This window comes from Periophthalmus magnuspinnatus, chromosome 1, assembly GCF_009829125.3.
Source record: "Periophthalmus magnuspinnatus isolate fPerMag1 chromosome 1, fPerMag1.2.pri, whole genome shotgun sequence".
NCBI lineage: Eukaryota > Metazoa > Chordata > Actinopteri > Gobiiformes > Gobiidae > Periophthalmus > Periophthalmus magnuspinnatus.
In genome coordinates this window covers 5,244,854-5,266,653 of record NC_047126.1, presented here as the reverse complement: position 1 = coordinate 5,266,653, position 21,800 = coordinate 5,244,854, and the positions used below count along the sequence as shown (strand labels likewise).

Here is a 21,800-nt window from a genome sequence, read left to right as displayed (position 1 = left end):
CAGCTTTATTCTTTCAGACATCTTAATATCTCATTATTGTTTACTGTTAAATTGTCCCGTTTATTGACATTTTGTGCATCATCTGGCGTTTTCTGTGGAAAACTTAAATGGATTTCAAGATTAAAATATCATGTCTATTTTGGTCCATACCTCTCGACAGTTTTGCATCTTTACAGTTTTTGTTAGATTCAAAATGCCACTGTATCATATGTCCTCAGTGTAATAACCTGCATTACTTTCAGGTTCATGACTGAACATAAAGTTTTCCATGAACCAGCAGAAGAAATCATATACAACACAAATGGCAACAAAATGAGTAGAAAATAAATACATGGTAAAAACGCAAAATCATAAATTATAGTATTCTTTGATTCAAAGTCAGTAAAATATGTTTGGATTCAAAATGCCTTAATCTCAAGTTGAGGGTAAATCTTTAACCTGCTATAGTAATAATTATTTGCCATATGGAGGTTTTACCCAGATAAACAGATATTTTCAATATAGATTCTTGTGATGTTTGTGTAATGTCACAATGTGAAGCACTTCATGAGAATAGTTCACAAACAGAAGAACGTTTGAAAATTTCACTGAATCTTGTGGGATGAGTAAACTGTAATTTTAGCAGACTTGCTGCCACAGACATGATGGATACTATTGAAGGCATCAGTGTAATTGTAGACCAAGGTAAAAATAGTGAGAATTTATTTCACAAATGTACAGTTCTGCTACTTGAGCATCAGTGGATTCCACTGGCAGGGTCTGAGGCACCGGGAAGGCCAGAAAAGACCTTGGCTGCCTTAAAAGCATGGGACCAGTGATCTTTCATTTGACAGATGACAAAGCTTTAGCCCAACGTACAGTAAAACCGCATACATAAGAAGAACTGCAAGGACACCAGAGGTCATCTGTGGATATTCAAAGGAGGGGTCAGGGCATCTCCCCACCGCTGCTGAAATAGTATCTGACTGGAGGCCCAGGCAGATCCTCGTCTCCTTCTGCCTCTGGAGCAAATGAGACTGTGAGGTCAACATAGCGCCGGTCTGCTGATGGCTTGATCAGTTTCTGCATCCTACACAAACACAGAATGTAGTTTAACTGCACCAAAGACTCAACTGAGAGGCTTTCTGAAAACTTACGTGAGTTTTAGTCTTTTTGAGTGTCCTGGCATGACAGGCACATATAGCATTTTTACTCCATATACAACCATAGTTGGTTCAATTCCATACTTTTCCTGAAAAAAAAAAAAAGTCTTGATTACAAAGCTGCAGTAACTCGGGCAGTAACTTGCAAGAGTAAATCACTCACCCTTACTGCATTCATAAAATCTGACAACGTGAAATCTGGATGTCCATAGACAGTCCAACAGTCCCAGATGGAGAAGTAGATGTTGTCCCTTGAATATCAATGAGAAACATGTCCTTTAATTAAAGTCTAGACCCATTACATTAAGATTATACAATGATCCTTAATCACCGTACACACCGAATGAGTGTCTTCTTCACTGGGGCTGGTTCAGTGAGCACCACAACAGGGATGGCCAAGTTGAAGAAGCAGTTTTTGAAAGACTCAAACCCATAGCCTCCAGCCACTTTAATCAGCTCTAGAGCCACCTGAAAAAGTGTTTATTTGAAAGTCTGACACTTGCAAATATCTCTATCAATACAGATGTTTTCTTACCAGTCCTGCAACAGCAGCTGTTGCAGTAGCAATAGCAGGAATGATCTTGCCAGCAATGCGCTTGGTCTTAAAGCGGTCTGCAGGTTCAATAGAATACATCCTGGCTCTGAGAGCTGACGCTGATGTGACGAAGTCCAGGTGGCCATTGCTGTCATCATCTTTTTCAAATTGTAATGGACTCATTTGTAATGTCTCTAAACAGTTTTATACAAACAAAGATTACAACGTGCCCTCCACACACTTGCATTGTTATCACTGTAAACATATATGTTTTTGTGAACCTGGTGTGATGCAGTTTGTTGCAGTGGCCTTCTCTAGCTGTTCAATGGCCTCCCTCTCCTCTTCACTGCTTGTTGTCAGTTTAATCTGATCAGATTTTTTAGCAGTCTCATCCGTCACTATACTCTGAGAGTGGCACATTAAAAGAAAGTTGTGTCACAGATATCTATTTTTTTTTTAAACCAAAGACAAACATTACGTTGTCTAACCTTCTCTGTTGGCTGATACTCTGGAATAGCCACATCTGAGAGTATTCCACTGACAATCTCTTCAGAGAGATCCTAGCAAATACAAACAGGATCAGAAAAAGAAAATGTTATTATGCCAAGTAAAAAGAAGAATCATTGAATAGAAATTTACATTACCTTTTTGGTGTAAGAAATATTGTAAATCTCAGCATAAAGTCGGGCTGTGCTGACGATGAAAGTTAAGTGCCTGAAAATAGCACAGCATGAAGCCTTTAAATACATAACCACAGATCAGATGCTCTTTAGAGACATACTTACAATGGATCTTGCAAGTCAAATTCAATAGGTGATGGAGGTCGTTTTGGAGACTGCCAAAATAAACCTAAAAAAACAAAAGTAACTAAGTAATGGAGCTTTTTATTCCTCCAATAATCACACTTAGTGCTTTGTAAAACGTACTTCCATCTTTTAACCTTGTGTCCAGAGGGAAGGAGTGCAGAAGCTGAAGGGCCTATGAGAAAAACAAAACGATTACATAGAGGAAATCAGTACAAAAGGCTATATAATAAAAATATGTTTGCAAGAGACGGCACCTTTGTCTTGAAATACTTCTCAAACTTCAGGCGAGCAATTGCAATGCACTGCTCCCAATGTCTAGGCCGTCTGCTCAACTGTTTCATGACCTGGAATGAGCCCTCCAGACTTTCCCCGGCCCTCATTCTCTACAGAACAAAAAGGCAGTTATGTGTTAAACTGTATAAACACAAAACCTGTTGAACATGTCAGAACACACAAAGCTCCCTCACCTGTAGGACAACCTCAGCTGAAGAGTGGTTCTGCCAGAAGGAGTTGTACAAAGATGGTTTGTGGGTAAAGGCATTCTCAAACTGCGAAAGGAAGATTATTTGAAATGCACAACTATTGATTTGTGAATGTACATTTTAATGATTCAGTTTTTTTCACATCATTCATATTTTAAAATCCAGGAAATTATTTAATTGTAGACTCTCGCAAACTGTCTCACACTTGGTTCTCAAATTCATCTAAATTCAGCATTATTTAAAAAAAAATAAAATAAAAATCAAACCTTGTCTCTTGCCCATTGGATCGTGTGCTCTATAACGGAAGGGAAAGACTTGAGGGTACAGAATGGGATTTCCTCTTCTGGGGGGTCCCTCTATAATGTATGTAGTATTTGTAAATGTTACTGTTACTTCAATTGTACAGGAGGCAAAATGTCACCATTAAACTTACATGGCTATTGTAGGACTCTGTCAAGTTTGGCAGAATGATCTCTGTGTGACCTTTAGTGCCCATAGTACCGGAGTCAAGCAGTGCTTTTTGATTAGAAAGACATCGGCTGAAAATGGAAACGGAAAAACATTTAAAAGGTCCTATATTACACAAAACACAACTCCAGGAATGTTTGTGATGAGGAAACAATCTTGTAACATAGATCAGAAAATGGAGTAATACGGGCCCTTTAAATAACAGTAACAATAAAATACTCATTAAGGATTTGGTCTTATTTATGGGTGTTTGAAGCAAAACATTTAACTTGCCTATCTACATATCTCCGAGCTTCCACATTATCCAGTGCAGTCACCACTACATTCAAACTGGAGTAGAAAGAGTCACTGTAGATCCCTTCAGTAGCTGGACACACTTTGTTGAGATGAGCGTCTATCTGGAGGTCTGGGTTTATATCTAGTGTAGCTTCTGCTGCTGTAGTACTCTTTGGTTTCTATGTGAACAGCAAAAGTATTTGTGAAAAAGTATGCCATAACAACAGAAATGTAAGATTTGTTTTCATTACAGTTAATTTGAAGTTGATAAATGTACCTGTATATGATGTGGCCTGAAAAGAAACTGACGATTGAGATTGGACTTTTCTATTAGATCAGGGTCAGTGATGCAAACCTACAACAGAAAATTATTTTAGTCAACTAAAAAAAAATGTAATAAGACATGCCATAAAGTGTGCACAAAGCCAGCTCACCTCTCCAGAACCTTTAGCTAGTCCAACCCCAAGTAGTGCAAAATTCTTCAGCATCTCACATCCAATTGCACCACATCCCACCTGTGGTAGTGGAATTGTATTAACTTGTCAGAGAAAATGCTTAGATCTTGATGAATGAGGTGTGGGTTTAGAGAAAATGTGTTTTACCATAAACACTCTAAGCTTCTGTAGCTCCAGACTCAGTGTTTCACCAATGCAAGCTCGTAATCCATCATACCGGTCTCCCCTCGGATAAAAGTCTTCATCAGGAAGAGACTGCAAGGGCCTGACTACCTCCACAGCATCAATATAAAACTGCAGAAGAATAGCAAGTCAACACTGGAAAAATTCAACAAAACAATAATTTAGGGGTTGGCTATAAAACATACCCACTGCTGCAGTGGTGCAAACTTTCCTGTAATGGCTTTCAAAGCTTCCTGACTGGCAAGTCCTCCAACAGCTGCAGCTAGAGGAGGTAGGACCCCCTTAGCTGTTCTTGCCAAACACCGAACTAACTCAGAATTTACTGGAGCCTGTTGGAAAATAGACAACAATTCTTAGACTGTCAAGGGTATGATGTGCTATATTGGATCAGTTAGGGTTATAACTATCTTACCTTGTTCCTCATAGTAGAATTTACTTCTTCAGTTAACTTTAGTAAAGTTTCAGCATCTTGCAAACACCTGTTCATAAATAATGGATTCATTATGTAACACTTTGCTCCTGTGTAACAAGAATTTATAATCATACAATATAAGAAACACTTACTTGATATCTGGGAGTCGACTATGCTGCTGCTGAAAACTGTCCAGGGCCAACATGACAGCGTGAATCTGCATTGGTGCCTATTGAAACAAAAACAAACACACATGAAAATGTTGCATTGCCACTTTTTGTTTTGCAGGTTTAAACTTCTTACCTCTGGTTTACTTAAATCTGGGATCACAACCTGAGGATCACAAAGTTGTTTCTCCATTGTTTCCTAAAATTTAAAATAGTTTATAGTTTAGTTTAGTAATAGTTTTATTTTGAAATTAATCTGAAAGGGGTTTTTTTCATCCCCAACCCCCCAAAAATAGAAATGCATTGATAAATTTAATCTTTGGACATACACTAGTCAAAATTAATTTGGTAGGAACTTACAAATTTGAATGTTTTAGGAGTTTTTACCAGCACCACAAAACCACCATGTGCATATGGACATAGTTGAGTCGTGTCTCCTATTGTGAAACTGTGAGGAGAAAGGACTAAAAAAAACAAAAACAACAACCACACATGAACAGAAATGAAATATCTTCATTGGCCACAAGATGTCACTTTAAAATACTGGTCATGCATTACTACCTGAAATCTTTCGTAGAGTGCCATTGAGTTCATCCATACCATTGACCTCTCTAAAGACAACACACTGTCCTGTCTCCAGGCCATGGGGGTGGTTGTCCATACATGTAACCACACCAGGGTTGTCCTAAAGGTGGTGTCAAACATGTACAATTAAAAATGCATAATTACAAATGCTGTGTTTAATTGTGTAAAATAAATCCATGTAATAATATTAATAATAAACAAAAACAATAATAATAATAATAATAATGTTAAATACCTGAGTAATACTTTGGATAAATATTTCTTTCGGCTCTTCTCCCGTGGGATCCGAAACCTCAAACTCTTCCCCAAAATCACAAAAGACTCTGGCGCAAATGCCGTATGTATCACAGCCAATAAACTGTAAAAACATGAAGAACATGAAGAATACCCACCCATCAGTATTGACTCCAGCTCTGGCTTATCCAACGGTGAAATGTTTCAGTTAGTGTGTGGCACAGACTTACTTTGATAGGAGGTGACTGTGAGTGGCAAAAGTCATTTATTCTTCTTTGAAGGTTAAGTCTGGCTTCTGTCAGTACAATACACTAAGAAAAAAAATATATATATATATCATAGCAGATATTGGAGAGCAAAATGAAACTCATAAAGTATTGTGGCAGATACCTGTGTTACATATATCTCACACACAAAATGTAATTAATTGTGAAAGGGAAAACATGGGAAGTGGATAATGGTTGCTATGTTATGTTATTAATTCAGCGTTGTTATGTTATGATATGAATTCAGCGTTGTTATGTTATGATATGAATTCTGCGTTGTTATGTTATGATATGAATTCAGCGTTGTTATGTTATGATATGAATTATTTTGATTATTCAGTTAGATGTTGTAATTAAAGAGATCTGAAAAGCTCCTCATTTCTTTTCTTGAACTGCTACAGTAAATTAATTTCATGCAGTTTATTCTCATTTAATGTATATATTATACCTGGTACTTTTTGAGAAAGCTGAGGTCAGTATTATCGTCCAAAGAGGAGGACAACATATCCACATGAACATAGGGATTCAATTCAGCAACCCGGGGACACACTGCTTCCACTCTAATGCATAAAAGTTGAGAATATGAAAGAAGTGAGACTGGTGCAAGCATATTAAGAAAAAATAGTGCCACTGTTGACAAAAAATATGGAGCAAAAGGGTTATAGGGATAGTTAAATGTCCAGGCTTACCTCTTTCTCTGACAGGACACATCATCTTTGCGTATGAAAAAGTTAGAACCAAGATCCCATGTTTCACACTGCTTTGAGTCATGAAGAGTGACAGCCTGAATAAAATTTTAAAAAGACCAACAGTAGGCTTAGGACACTTAATAACTGAAATAAATATATGGACATGCTACCTGCCATCTTCAATGATGTACCAAAAATGAACTAGCTTACCTTGACACCAGCCAGGACAATATTTTTTGCTGCATATAAAATTGCATGTTACACAGTTGAATGAACAGTAATAAAGATTAATTTATATGTATAACACGTACCAATTTCTACACCAAGTCCTCCCATTCCACTGAGAAACACAGAGGATTGGGCCATTTGGTGCATAGCCACATCTCCCAGGACATAGCGCTGCCGGCTGAAAACACAACAGGGCTGTGAGAGGATCTCTTATCAAAAATATGGATTTATTTACCAAACGTACCTGTACAGCGAATCGTCAATCTCCATAGAGTCGGATGCCATTCTGCGAAACAAAAATAAAAATCACCTCAAATTAAATAAGCCTCTTTTTCCTAAAACCAACGCCCTCTGGAAGCTAGCTAACGTAATGGTCATGTTATTGATGTTTTTCGTTTTGAGGATCAACCCTGATGCCCTGAAGAGATATAAAAGCTTAAAGGCATGCCACACTACTATCCGATATTTGATTTTTAACGCTACATTACACAGAGACATCCTTTAAATCTAGATGCCGTGTTAGCATACAGTGATACTAGCTAACACCAGTGTCTGTCTCTACTACCTGAGGCTAACTGACGCTAATTTAACGGTTGTGGTTATTCATTCTACAGCGCATTCATTTACAAGACGTATCTTATCATAATGATGTAGAAAACAACAATGACATGGCCTGAAATAACGCTGTAATAGTAAGAAATGACGCTGCTACCTGTCAGTGTGCAAGTCAAGCAGGAGGAATGAATGGCCCGGTCGGAAACTGAAAGTACTTCCGGGTTACGCTGGTCACGTGACCGAGCAAACTCACATTTCAAAACACTGACATAAAACTGATATAAAACTGATATAAAACTGACAAAACGAGGCTCGTCATGGAACCTAGGTATGACATGGCGGTTTATTGGGAAAAAAAACAGCCCAATCAAATCAACATTTAGGTAAAAATAAGCCTAGACGTATTTATTTTACTGATTATTAAAGAGACACTACATTGAAATTATACAGATACATAAAAAAGAATAAATGCAGTGCCCCACGAGGTCAGAGCAAAAATGTATTGTAGATACCGCTGAAGTAATCAAAGGTCATTGGGTTGGTGAAACATTTACTTTCTGCTGACCCTTTGAATGACTCAGAATGGACAGAAAAAAATGAGCTTTTACCTTACACTATAACCTATATAAAGGCTATTATTTTGAAATGAATGCGCTCACTATTCATATGGACCTTTCCACTTTCAATTCTGCTTTACACAACATTTTTTTACTGTGTGTGTCTCAATTTAGACTTTAGAGTTACCCACCCTCTGTTCATATTGGCCAGAAGCACACAGGAGCACCTCCCCTTGCCCTGGAGCCAGACCCAGGGTCCTGTACCTGAACACATCTGAGTCTACATTGGACCCCTTCCATCTCTACGACAGTTCAATCTTTGTTTGCAATGTGGAGCAGTGTGGCACTGCGTCCGCTGCAGCGGCTGTCAGTCACTCGTCTGAATTTAAGTGCAGCTAAAACTTTGCAGAAAAATATGTCAACCCTTCAGCGAGTGTATGTGACTCGACAAATACCACCTGATGGCCTCAAGATACTGCGAGAATCTGGACAGTGAGTCATATTTTACTAATTTTATTCATCTAAATACACATTTGATTGATCTTCATTTCTGTTTAAAGATTTAGAAAACTGCCTGTCAGGGTCTGAAATAAAATCCTGTGCATGTATGTGTGTAAGGACCAGTACTATCAGGCCAGGGGTCCTGGTCAGATAGTACTGGTCTTATCTGGTACAGCTGATATTCTTGTTCATGTGTGTTTTTCCAGAGTTCAGTTTGAGCTTTGGGACTCAGATGACGTCCCAGTCCCCAGGGCTGAGTTACTCCAGAAGGTCAAAGGTGTTGATGGTTTGCTCTGTGTGCTCACAGAGAAGATAGATGCAGAACTTTTAGATGCTGCTGGTCAGTGAAAAACTATTATGTCTATCATTAATTTTTATTCATAATTAATGATGGACAAAGTTTAAATGTGTCAATGTTGTGTTGTACATCTGCAGGCCCAAACCTGAAGGTTCTCAGTACAATGTCAGTGGGGTTTGATCATCTTAATTTGGAGGAGCTTAAAAAAAGGTATTTTATCCATTATGTTTTTATGCATAAACAAAACTTTTAACACCTTGATTAAATCTTTGGTTATTCATAGAGGAATTCGGGTGGGGTACACACCTGATGTTTTGACTGATGCTGTAGCTGAGTTAACTGTTGCATTGTTGCTGGCAACATCCAGGAGACTGATAGAAGCCACACATGAAGCTAAAACGTAAGTCAGGTTTTCACTATAAACAATTAACCTGAACCCATTAGAAGTGTGAAAAGGCAATATTATTGTTTGTGACAGAGGGGGCTGGGGCACATGGAGGACACTGTGGTTATGTGGATATGAACTGGCCAATAGTACAGTGGGCATATTTGGTCTGGGAAGAATTGGTACGAAACTTTCTCACACACAACATTACATATTTTACTAGACCGATTGGTTCAAAATGTGTTTTTATTTTTGATTAAAGGTGTGGCTATCGCTGAGCGCCTAGCTCCATTCAAAGTTAAAAGATTCATTTACACAGATGTTGCCCCCAGGCCTGAGCTTGCCAGTCAAATCAACGCAGAATTTGGTAAGATTTTTTTTTTTCATGGGTTATGGAACGCAAAGATAAAGGCTTCTGCACAAATATGCTCTAAACACAAGCTTACTTCCTTTTGGTTCAGTTTCTATGGATGAACTGGCAAAGCAATCAGATTTTCTTGCTGTGTGTTGTGCTTTGACACCGGAGACAAAGGAGATCTGCAACAAGGACCTCTTTTCTAAAATGAAGAAAACATCCATCTTTATCAACACTAGCAGGTCCCTCTCCTCATAATGTGTTATATACTGTAATACATGTTGTATATATGCTGTTGTATATGTTCTCATAGTTTTTGTCTTCTAGAGGTGGTGTGGTGAACCAGGAAGATCTTTATGAGGCTCTGTCTACTGGGCAGATTGCAGGAGCTGGCCTTGATGTTACAGTGCCAGAGCCATTGCCAACCAGTCACCCGCTGTTTACTTTAAAAAACTGTGGTGCGTGTGCCAGACACTCCAATATTTACTTTATCTCCACTTTGATTGGACACAGCCCTCAATCTCTGTCTGTTTGTTTTCTACAGTGATTCTCCCTCACATTGCCAGTGCATCCTACACTACACGTAATTCCATGTCATCTCTGGCTGCAAACAACCTGCTTCTGGGTTTACGGGGTGAACCAATGATCAAAGGGCTTCCTCTGTGAAGAAAGCAGAAGCTGACACAACATCGCTCTGAATCAAGACAATATAAGCATGATTTTTTATTTTGTAAAGTATCCTCTGACATTTTAAACAACATACATCAAATAAATATGCTTTTTTTCCCCCCCAAGACCCTAGTTTGGCCCAAACTAGGGTTGACTCAGTGCTGAGGTGAAGAGAAGATCACCCGTCTAACTAGAAACAACCAGAGGGGCAAAAAATATTAAATATTACTTCAAATTATAATATGCAATATGATTTTCAATCATAATCTATCTTATATTTTGAGTTGGATAAACAATCAACATTTCACACACTGATTTCATAATGATAAACTCAGTGTTAGATGCAATAATGTATTTATATTTTTTTATTGAATCAAAGAATTTCCCAGATTCCCATTCCTCATAATGTTTTTTTTTTTTTACATGATTTTTTATTTAAAAACACTAGCTTTAAGTTTTATACTTGATTTGATAAAATGTTTTGATTTACTTCTGAATGAAATTGAAAAAAATAAATAAAAATCTTAAGATCAGTTATTAATTCTTGTTTCTCAAGATTGTTACAAATCACTAATCAAAAGTATCCAGCCTTCCATGTGGCAATAAGGATCTTAGAAACCCACAGCGTAAAGACTAGATTTAAGGTGCAAATTATGAATGGTTTTGTTTACTCTTAGTCTAGGAGTAACTGGGTAATGGACAGTAATCATCTCGAGGGAGCCAAGATGATCTTATCATTACAAGACAAACATGTAGAAAGAAACCCTGGTGCGTTCATCTGATCTCACATAAACAGACTGCTGCAGATATCCCAATAACCACATTAAGAGTATTTATCATTTTTATATTTACATTGACATTGGTATTTACTGAGACCTCCAGAATTTGTGCCCAGGGTTTGTGACACTAAACAATTATTAACAACACTGCCAAAAAGTCCACTTACACTTGTTTGTAACATGTACTACCAGTCAAAAGTTTTAACACACCTTCTCATTTGACGTTTTTTCTTTTTCACTACTTTCTAAATTTTATATACATACAGAAGACATCAAATATATGAAGCAAGATATATGGAATTGTGTAGTGAAAAAGAAAGTTAAATAACTCAACTAGATTTTTAAAAATATTTTATATTCAAATTCTCAAAAGTAGCCACTCTTTGCTTTGGCAGCGCTGCAAACCCTTGGCCTTCTCTTAATGAGCTTCATGATGAAGTCTCCTGAGGTTTGACTTGTCAGGGTCAAGAGATGCCAAAAGTGCAAACCAGGGTTCAAAGCAAAGGGTGACCATTTTTAATAAAAAAAAAAAAAAACACGGTGAGTTATTTTGAGTTTATTTTTGTTTACTACATTCCACATGTGTCCATAGTGTCATAGTTTGATGCTTTCAATGAGAATCTACAATGCAAATAATCATGGAAATAAAGAAGAAAACTAAATGAAAAAGTGTGTCCAAACTTTTGACTGGAAGTGTAAATTATTCATATTTACATCCGGTTGTACACTTTCATCACAGTAGACACTCTGTTCCTGTGAAATATATCTCTGAACTGCTTTGATATTCCTAAATTCTTAAAATGTTTCAAGTAAGAAAAGTATGTTCAGGGACGGTACGAAAACATAAACCACACATCAAAGCATTTTGGTCAGTTGGTTATTCCAACTATTGGATACAGTTGAGTTGAGTTGAGGGGAGGACAGATTTTCTTTTTTGATGTTAAAATACACATTTATTAAAAGAAAGATTTGTCTTAAAATCCCATGATTGATGCAATATATTTTTTAAATTTTAAAATCTGCACAAAGCATGTGCACAAGTAAATTGCAGGACTTTTCATTGCACAGTGCATATAATTCATTAATTACCAGAAATCAGAGATTGTTTGTAAAAATAAGTAGGAATGATGCAACAAAGGTGTAGATAATTGGCCACAAACCCAAAAACCCAGCGGGAACTGGGTTGATTAATTTAATTCTTAAACTGCTTCCAGTCACAGTATTGTGGCAGTGGAAAAGGGCCTTCAGCATTAAAAGCTCTATTTTCACAGACATCTCTGATAAAAAGGTGCAATTGAATGAAGAATGAGAGTGACAAAAATAAACAAATGTAGTTCAATTCCAGGAGCAGCCTGAGCCTGCTCTACAGCAGAGCATTGGACATGTTGCTGTTCTGCCAGCGCAGACATGTGGTTTTTGAGTGCTTGTACAGGTGAGAGGACTGGCTAAAGCGTTTGCCACATTTGAGGCAGGCATACGGCTTCTCCCCTGTGTGAACTCTAATGTGTTTCTTGCAGTCCGTTAGAGTAAGAAAAGTTTTGCAACAGATTTTACAGGCATATTTGCGATCTCCTTCCACTACAAGGACGTTATGTTCTGATAACGCCTTCTTGCACTTGGACAAGACATCAGCTGAGGCTCTAGTCAGGTGAGGGGGGAGTGGTGTGGACCTGCCATTGTTCATGTCATACCCCCTTCCTTCATTGAGAAGAAGAGGACTTGTTAAAGAGGAGGAAGCAGCACCTTGGAGAACACCATTTAATCCTTCTTCTGCCATTTTAGGAGCAATGCGCCTGTAACCAGAATATGCCAAAGCTGTGGAGGATGGTCCTGCAGATCCTTGTGATGGATTCCCCAGGGCATGCAGAGAGAGTGAACTGGAACGTTGAAAATCCATCCCAAAGCGATCTACATGTGCTCCACTAGCCCCTGGTCCCCTAGTGTTGACCAAACTTTCATGCATAGGACGAAGGAAAAAAGAATCTGACTGAAGGCCATCTCCAAAGCCTGAATGACTCTCAGTGTTAAGGCGAAGAGAAGATGACTGGCTGGAGCCAGACTGCTCTGCAGAGTCCCGTCGAACCAGAAAGTGAGGGGTAGCTGCTTCTCCAGTTGTGGTGTTTGGGAGGTCATCCTCTCCAGCAACAAGCCTTCCACCATTGCTTGTAAAGTCTTTGGAACTTAGAAAGCTTGATATGCAAAAGCCAGCTTTGGCATTCACACGGTTATTGCTGTTAATGCCTTTTAGAGGAAGTGAAGTGGACTGAAGTAGTGAGCCTGAGCTCGGCTGTGTCTCAGAGGTGAAGCTACGGTCACTGCTCTCTGGACTCAACTCCACTTTCTCCTCGTCCTCCTGGCCCACACGCTCAGTTGGGTCACTGGCTTCAGCTTGTGATGTCACATCACTGATTTCATCAGTGGGCTCCGGAGAACTCAGAGGCTCTTGCTTAACGACAACCACCTGTGGGAAAAGAAAGGTAAAGCAAAAGCAAAATCATGGTCAGCTGATTAAAAGAAAATTATAAGTTATATACAGCCAACTATGATAAATGTTACCTTTTGTTCCTCTTCTTCTGGCTCATCTTCTTCTGTTCCAACTTTGACTTTCACCTCTGCTCTGTTGTCCTGGTGCTCAGCGTCATCCATGTCTTCCTCTTTGCCAACCCCTGCCTGCATTCTCCCCATGCCTTCCGCCTGACAGTGCCCACTGTCGGACTGACTTGGCATTTGGGGATCATCTTGTGACATGCCAAGGAAGTTGCCAACTGCATCCAATTTGGAGTCATCGCCCAGTTTGTGTGAATCAGGTGAAAGAATCACACCATCCTCTCCTGCATTTACATGTTCATCTCCTAACAGCCCTAGGACAGGGTTAGATGTGCACTGCCTCTGCCTGTTTTGGTCTTCAGGAAGTCCCAGAGCGGATGACTTGCGTTTGTGAAAGCGCCTGATTGAATAGGAGGCTTTTTGATCTGTTCTACCACTAACTCCAACATTCCTCACACCATCATCTTCAACTCCATCCAAGGCCGAGCTTACCAGGCTCAAACCCAGCTGTTGAAGCAAGAAGCTGCGCTGTAGTTTTGAACTAGCAGAATTTGCCACTAGGTTTGGGTTCACAGCCAAGTCAGCCTGCTGCTGTTGTCGGTTACGCTGCTGATCCTGCTGAGTGTGATGAGAGGCTCTCTCAGAGGATGAGGACATGGGAAGGGTGCGTGTAGTGAGATAATGTTTACAAGCTTTCACTACATTATTTAGGTGCAGATGGGAGGCTGCTAACAGAACATCCATGACATTACTTTCACCCAGCATCAGAGTCGAGGTGTACATCATGTCCACTAGTGCAGCAAAAGCCTCAGCTGTCACCACCTGGGATGAATACAATTGATCAATACAATGACAAACTGTGATCATAGGGCTAGACATGAGCACTCACCTCACTATCAAGCTGGATCATGTTCATGCTAGCATCTCCATCCACAACAGTGAAAAGTGCCCGGAAGTGTGTGCTGCAGGCTGCCAACACAGAGCGGTGGGCCTTAAAATGTCGACTGCCAACAACGATGACACAATCACACAGTTGCCCATGAATTCGTTGATAGTTCAGCTGCTGAAATATCTGCTCAAAATGTCCAGGGAAATCCATGTCCCTAAAAGAAAAGATGACACAAAATAAGCAAGAATTCGGCATTTCTAAATCAAAGCAAGAGCCATTCCTAATATGGATTACTTTACATAGAACGTTGTCCATGTATTTACAGTGCTCACTCTGATCACTTCTCATCTTGTTGCAAAAAAGGCTAAATAAACACTGACTGGTTCAAGCAAGTGGACTAAAGTTAAAAGAATAACCCACTCATTCACCTTTGATGTTAGCTTAATGCTGGCTGTGAGTAACCGTGCCATTTCACTACATAAAACTGCAATTTTCACACTACAGATTACTTCCATGTGATGCGTCTGGTTCATAATTAGCTAAGTTCGGGTTGGCTAAACAATTGTTGCGTGTTTTTGTCTCATTCTTTTGTGTATTTTTGCACTAACCTATCGGGCCTTGTTGATTGCGCGTAGACTCACGTTTTCTCAGGCACTGTGGTCCTCAGCAAATAAACAGTTCTTCCATAAAGATCCGGCTCCTGACAGCGGATTCTGGATCACGACGATGCCATGCTATTTTATCATTATTCAGTAGGCGTGTGTCATTAAAATAAACTCAGCTCAGACAATGTTATACAAAACAGACTCACATGATGGCGCTGTACTGTACTATTGAATCATGCTGCTTTTTCTTCTTCTACGTTTTAATGGCGGAGGTGCTCCCAAAAGGTGCATTTACCGCCACCTACTGACTGTTTTTGAAAGGTGCTTTTTAAACTTTAGGAGGAGGAAAAACAAATAAATAATAATAAAAAATAAAATAAATAAAAAATAAAATACATAAATAATCAATCACATTTAATCCAATAACAGTGACTTTTCATTCTATCCCAAGTGATGGTCTACTTTCGTTTAGTGTTTTGAACAAATCCTCTCCAAAGATATCCAAAAACCTCTTGGCTGCATTTAAAATCATGTCAATCCTCTCAAACTTTTTTCTCCAGAGTTGACAGTTCACCACCATCGCCCTGGATGCCAAAAAAACGCTTCTTGTCAAAGGTAAAAACGTGTTTACGCTTGTCAGTGTCCACAGGATCTCTCTTCTCTTTATTCTAAACCTGTTTGTTTGCCTCAGCATATGAAAGTTTACCATTTTTCCTTTGTTTATTGAGCTTTCCTTCAAAGTTTCGCCAGTTGACAGATCCCGCACGATAATTTCCATTATAATAAAGACAATGTGGGTCTTTGTCCTCCTCTTTACACATTTCTTGATTTCTCTGTACACAGCTGCCACGTGACCATAGTTATGACGTCAGACGCGTGGGCCACGGCCACATCACCACAGACTGTACATATAAATTTACTTCTTATTTACCTTATTATCTACCTTATTTAGAACTTTTATAATTCCACCCATATATTAATTATTTTGGTATGATTTAATTATTTTGTTCTAGTTTTAATGTATTTTTAATGTATTTTTTTCCCCCTTTAGTTAGCTTTTGTTTTCTGTCTTCTTGTAAACTGATTTATATGAATTTGTGCACTTGTTTTGTTTGTTTTTTTCAGCTTGTATTGTCTTTTAAAAAGAGAGTGCTCTCATTGGGTTCCCCTGTATAAAAAAAAGATAAATAAATACTATTTTAAATGCCTTAAATATTATGTATTACATATGTGTTACAATATGTATTATCGTATATGTATTTGTTATTTGTTATATTGATGTCTCTTAATAAAAACATAAAAAATACAGTCTATAGGTCAAACGCTCGAACAGGATATTCTATGTAATCATGGAAAATACGTTCCTGGAGTTCATCTGGAGTTCATTAAGTCATTGATTAAATGCTGACCGATTCTTTTAGTTTATTTCCGTGCCGAACTTTCACAAATGAAACTCAATATACATTTTTATTCGGAGAAATAATAGCACTAGAGTATTTTTGTGTTGTGTTATTATTTTGTCTTGTCCTGAAGTGGATGAGTCAGTGGTGAAAAGAGCCCTGGTGCATTATTGTCTCCCAGTTGCAGTCCGCCGTGTCGCTGGGGGGCAGCACTGTGCTCCTTTTTCAGAGGTTTTATACCAGAGAAGAAGCGCGAGACAAACAACAATGGCGGCCTCCTGTACCGTGGTGTGCTGTGAAGAAGAAGGCGAATCTGATAAAGCAGTACTTGGTAATTATCACATTATTCATCACAGGTCTTTATTAATACACTATACTACACAGTTTGACTTATATAAAACACAGCTTTTATTTTGCTTTGGCTATCCACCAATTTTCATCCAGAGAGGCCCCGGTTTGCATGGGGAATAAAGCTCTAAATGGATTATCTTACTGTTTTTAAAAAGCTACTACAATCTAGTGGTGAAAGAACTACTCAGTTTTGGTACTTAAGTAAAAGCACAGATACTGGCGGAAAAAGTCCACTAAAAGTAAAAGTATCACATGAAAAATCTACTTAACTAAAAATATTAAAGCACAGACTTAAATGTTAAAGTATATATTGAGGTCTTATAAATCTTCAAATGTAGTGATTTTGATACAGATTTGTGCTGAATTTTGTTTAACAGAACTATTCTAATTAAAAAATTAACTCTTCAGCCTTTTCTGCAGGTCTCAGAGTGAAGTAAAAGTAAAACATATCCACTTTAAAATGTTCTCAAGTAAAGTACAGATGCCTAAAAATTTGTACTTAAGTATAGTTTTACTACTTTTGCTTCGTTATGTTCCACCTCTCCTACAATCAAGGCAAGGCAAGTTTATTAGTATAGCACAATGCATACACAAAGTAATTTAAAGTGCTTTAAAGAATAAAAAAGACATTAAAATCACAATACAACAAATCAAAACATAAATATTTACAAATAATTATCATGAAATTAGCATTAAAATAGTGCAGAATCACAACTAAACTAGTGTTGTCAATGCCTAAACCTGCATATATATATATATATATATATATATATATATATATATATATATATATATATATATATATATAAGGGGGAGAGGCTACTGTAGCAGTATTAACGATTGACTGCAGGTGATGGGGTTTAAGTAGTAGGATTTAGTTCACACATGGTCTGTAGGTTTAAACAAACTAGGTGTCAGGATTGAAGCTGGTAACACAAATGACAAAATTCATGTTGGGCTTCTTCTGCCTCTTCGTCTTAAGTTCGTCTTCATCTGGTGTCCAAAACACCAACACCAAATTATAGCATCAACTCCTTGGACATTGTGTCTTTATAATTAAGAATAAATCAGCACTACAATTGTTATTAGCAAAAGGCATTTATAAATTAAACATGTCTACCTCATAGGGGGACAGAGAGAGGTCTAATGTTTAAATTTAATATCAAAATCTTACATACAGTCCCTCATGATCCTCACTATTTGTTCTATGAGGCATCTAATGAAGTTCTTTTTTATCTCTTAGTGCAATTTTCAAATGGAATTGTTAAAGATCCAGACAAGCTTCAGTTTTCTATGTACAAGAACACAGATGAAAGAAATCCCAGGAAGAAAAACAGACGCATATTGGTGAGAGGTTTAAAAAGCATTAAGTGAGACTTTGATTCATACGTTTGTTGTTGACTGAGGTCGTCATTTCTCTTCTTGTTTAGGTCGCTGAATCAAGCAGACTGTCATATGTGGGTGACAACTTTGGACCTGCTTCGATGAAGTGTAATAATATGTGCCAGTAAGTTTCAAAACTATTCAGAGGTGGTGAAATGGTTTGGCAAATATCACAGTAATTATAATAAGAGGTTACATTTCTTTCAGATATTTTGTTGGAGTTTTGAACAAGCAGACTATGCAAATGGAGGTGCACAAAGCTCAGATGTTTAATTTGCAGCCAGTTGTTCCAGGTATAGACAATATCCTATAATGGCATAATTAGTAGAGCTTTGTGTAATGATGATTTTTACTCATGTTTTTTTTTTTTTTTTTTTTTTTTTTAAACCAAGGAGAAACTGATCCTGTAAAATCCAAAGATGCAAATCTGACCTACAGGGATAAGGCAAGGCTTACTCACTATTACCTTACATTATTAGTTACATTATTGATCATGTTTGTTTAATCCCTTAGTTGTCCAAGTACAATCCTTAGCAAAAGAAAAACTCAATTCTGTCAACTGTTTTTTTGTTTTGTTTTGTTTTTTAATGTGAAGACGTTTTGCTCCTCATCCAAGCAGCTTCTTCTTCTGAAACTAACACACCTATTTATATTCAATAGACTTACCCAACAAACAGAAACTGTGTACAAATAGGCAGTGTCCAGTAATCTGACCAGAACTGAAGAAGTGGCTAGGATGAGCAGCGAAAAGTGTTCACTCAAAAAAAACAAAAAACATTAATATTATTGATCATAGTTAATGTGTAGTAACTTGGTCTCTGTTTGGTTCTTAAGGTTGACTCTCTGATTGAAGCTTTTGGTACAAACAAACAAAAGAGAGCTCTGACTTCTCGAAGACTGAATGAAGTTGGCAGTGATACTCTACATCATGCAGTGACTAAAGCGGCTGACTCTGTGATCGAACAGAAGGGTCTTGAGGGTAAGTATCAGAATCACCTACAGCTTATGAGTGCTTTTTACTTCACTTTCTCATTTCACAAGACATTTTTATTGTCTTTTTTTCTTCAGCTCTTCAACAAGAAGTGACAGAAACTGAGCACCAAGGAGATGTTGCAGTGCACCTACCCCCCTGTAACGCCGAAGCAGATAAACCAGAAGATGTGTATGCATTTGAGAATCGTATCCTTTCCAATGATTTCTTCAGTCAAAAAAAACAACAAAAAACAGTAGCATAGAGTTTCATTCTTAACGGTCTCAGTATTGACCTCGGTGGAGTTATCTGCTTTGAGAGATGTTGGTGCCAAGATGGCGACACTCAGTCCAGAGGAACTACAAACCATGAAGGATGATGGAGGGTCAGACATTTGATCACTACACATTCTGAAAGTAAAATGTGCATTGTTAATTCTGCCTCATATTCTCTTTTAAAGGTATCTTTGCGTCATGAAACACTTGGAAAATCTCCCACAAAATGGTGAAACCAGAGAAAAAATTCTTTCTTGCTCCTTCTACCTGTCCATGCTCATCAAACTGTCTCGACAAAGAAACATGAGCCGGAAGTGTAAGTGGTTATAATCATTCTGTGTTTAAATAATAATTTGTATTTAAGGCTGCTGTATTATCTTTAGTTGGACAAGAAGAAGGATGCCCGCGTATTATTCAGAACAAACTGATGAAGACATTTACGGTGGAAACTTACAGAAATGGCAGGTAAGTTGGAATTAATGCAATAATGGTGAACTGTCAATGAGAAATGTACTGTGTGGCATCATCCCTTAACCCCGTGACACCTGAATCATTTTCCTAGTTTATAGAAAGATATTTTAATGGTGATTTTTATATTCAGTTGGATCCCAGAACAAGGCTGTGCGGATTCTTTTCTTTTTCTTTTCTTTAACATAAGACTCCAGGTCATAACAGAAAACCGTTTTGACCTAAATACAATAGAAAAGAATCACAAAATTGCATTGAAACGCTTTTTTTTACATAATATCCTCAACTGCTCCTTGGTCTGGTGTTGCACTAAGTTATTTAGGGGGAATAAGAAAAACTGCTGCATCATTTTATTTTGCGTCAATTTGGCTCATATTGGAATTTACACCAACTGACCAAATTGACACACTTCCGCATTGTGCAATTTTGACTCTTTTCCTGCCCAAACTGTCCCCATGAGACATAAAATAAAACGATTCACAGGTTGGATTTCAGACAAATAAGAAACACCAGGCTTTAGGTAAATTAACAGTCCCATAGTTTGTTGATAAATCTGAATCTGATAGTCATGCGAACACATAGTTTATGGTTGATATCGTTGTAATTACCGGATCTTGGTGTGAAAAAACTGGCATAAAAATGTTTTGTCAGCACAAATAAACAAAGGGGAAGTACTTTCACATCATAGTGCGATTACCAGCAGTGTGTCAGGCATCTGCCGTGCACTGAAATGACCCAAATGCTAGAATGTGAATACAACTTACTTTATTATTTTATTATCTTGTATAGAAAGTCAGTAACTAGATGTAAATGCTGGACTAACTAACCCCTCCTTCTATGTAGAGTTCAGAACATGATTTCTTCTTCTATGCGTGCAAAACTGGCAGCGTATAGCTTGGCTTTGCTGCTGCATATGAACCTTATGACGGCCAATCTAACACTACTGCACCGTGATCTGGGAATTACAGAAGCCAGGTAAAACATAAAAAAGATAACGCTTATTGTTCACTCCGCGCCTTTATAAGAAACTCTTTTACCCCTTTCTGACAGAATGATTGAGGTGGCCAAATCGATGGGGCTAACTCTAAGCAAGACGCCAAAGGTCAAAGGTGAAGCGTCACTGCTGGATGACTTCAAATATGCTACACTTAATTTACCTCTGGTCAAACACGAGAAGTTCACAGAGCGACGTAAACGCAGGAAAATGCGTTGAAGCCAGACAAGTAACGGCACAAGTTAAAACACACATGTTTATTAATAGAAACAAATAAAATGTTGCGTTTTTTTCAAGATACAAAAAGTGTTGTCATCTGTCAAGCTTTTTATTATAAAATATCTACCTTGAATAAAAGGTATATCTAGGCACATAAGACGTCACATATTGCACACCAAGTTTTCAACGGGCTCTCACAAGTCAGGCCTGTGGAGGCTGTTGTGCTCTACTAAAAAGATGCTAATGTAATGGTTTATAATAAATAAAACTTCACACAATATAAATATTAAGACATTGGAATGGTACAAGCCAACATTTGGCATTTTCTTTGCATAACAGACTCACTATAAATATTCCTGGTCACTGATTACAAGGCACAGATTAATGATGGTTGAGCAAGCAACTCCTGCTTGTCTAAATCAAAAAGTGCAGTTCCTTAGCAGGGAGCCATGAAAGATTATAATGAAGTTTTTAAATATTGTTGGCATTAACTAGCAACATTACAAAAAGGTATTCTTGGTTTTATTGGGTTGAGGTTCACAAAGCGTCCTCAGGCCCAGTGTACAGCAGTTGACAAAAATGGAGATTCTATTATGAGTGATTGTATTAGAAATATTCATGTTTCTTTGTTAAATAATTTAATTTCATCATACAAATGATTAGGAGGTGATG

The 21,800-nt window shown here is 37.9% G+C and overlaps 4 protein-coding genes across 5 annotated transcripts; 2 read left to right on the top strand and 2 right to left on the bottom strand.

The window, feature by feature from the left end:
* Positions 1-685: 685 nt before the first annotated feature.
* Positions 686-7,713, bottom strand: uba6 (ubiquitin like modifier activating enzyme 6). Its single transcript, XM_033974356.2, has 32 exons — positions 7,641-7,713; positions 7,173-7,214; positions 7,012-7,106; positions 6,911-6,939; positions 6,701-6,795; positions 6,460-6,571; positions 5,976-6,056; positions 5,747-5,869; positions 5,488-5,611; positions 5,287-5,390; positions 5,063-5,125; positions 4,912-4,988; positions 4,760-4,826; positions 4,533-4,676; positions 4,312-4,458; positions 4,144-4,224; positions 3,987-4,064; positions 3,707-3,888; positions 3,399-3,504; positions 3,232-3,321; positions 2,951-3,031; positions 2,738-2,866; positions 2,604-2,655; positions 2,463-2,526; positions 2,322-2,391; positions 2,166-2,237; positions 1,959-2,082; positions 1,678-1,871; positions 1,483-1,610; positions 1,306-1,393; positions 1,137-1,231; positions 686-1,069 (listed from the first exon to the last, which is right to left on the bottom strand). The coding sequence occupies exons 2-32, from the start codon at positions 7,211-7,213 to the stop codon at positions 928-930; spliced, it is 3,078 nt and encodes a 1,025-aa protein (XP_033830247.1). The 5' UTR covers position 7,214; positions 7,641-7,713; the 3' UTR covers positions 686-927.
* A 556-nt stretch (positions 7,714-8,269) lies between these two features.
* On the top strand, positions 8,270-10,270 carry grhprb (glyoxylate reductase/hydroxypyruvate reductase b). The gene is made up of 9 exons (XM_033974512.2): positions 8,270-8,532; positions 8,748-8,881; positions 8,977-9,049; positions 9,123-9,239; positions 9,318-9,406; positions 9,487-9,591; positions 9,686-9,821; positions 9,907-10,037; positions 10,124-10,270. Exons 1-9 carry the CDS (start codon positions 8,369-8,371, stop codon positions 10,243-10,245), a joined length of 1,071 nt encoding a protein of 356 aa, XP_033830403.1. The 5' UTR covers positions 8,270-8,368; the 3' UTR covers positions 10,246-10,270.
* A 1,677-nt stretch (positions 10,271-11,947) lies between these two features.
* Positions 11,948-15,357, bottom strand: LOC117377881 (zinc finger and BTB domain-containing protein 5). Of its 2 annotated transcripts, none has more exons than XM_033974402.2 (4): positions 15,072-15,357; positions 14,464-14,677; positions 13,584-14,396; positions 11,948-13,488 (listed from the first exon to the last, which is right to left on the bottom strand). In XM_033974402.2, the coding sequence occupies exons 2-4, from the start codon at positions 14,671-14,673 to the stop codon at positions 12,391-12,393; spliced, it is 2,121 nt and encodes a 706-aa protein (XP_033830293.1). In that variant the 5' UTR covers positions 14,674-14,677; positions 15,072-15,357; the 3' UTR covers positions 11,948-12,390. The 2 variants fall into 2 exon arrangements, with proteins under 2 accessions (XP_033830293.1, XP_055086023.1); XM_055230048.1 differs by having other exon boundaries at positions 15,105-15,329.
* A 1,348-nt stretch (positions 15,358-16,705) lies between these two features.
* Positions 16,706-21,269, top strand: polr1e (RNA polymerase I subunit E). The gene is made up of 12 exons (XM_033974501.2): positions 16,706-16,799; positions 18,063-18,166; positions 18,250-18,326; positions 18,410-18,495; positions 18,595-18,647; positions 19,037-19,181; positions 19,271-19,381; positions 19,461-19,557; positions 19,633-19,763; positions 19,831-19,912; positions 20,759-20,890; positions 20,966-21,269. The coding sequence occupies exons 1-12, from the start codon at positions 16,736-16,738 to the stop codon at positions 21,126-21,128; spliced, it is 1,245 nt and encodes a 414-aa protein (XP_033830392.1). The 5' UTR covers positions 16,706-16,735; the 3' UTR covers positions 21,129-21,269.
* The last annotated feature ends 531 nt before the right edge of the window (positions 21,270-21,800 follow it).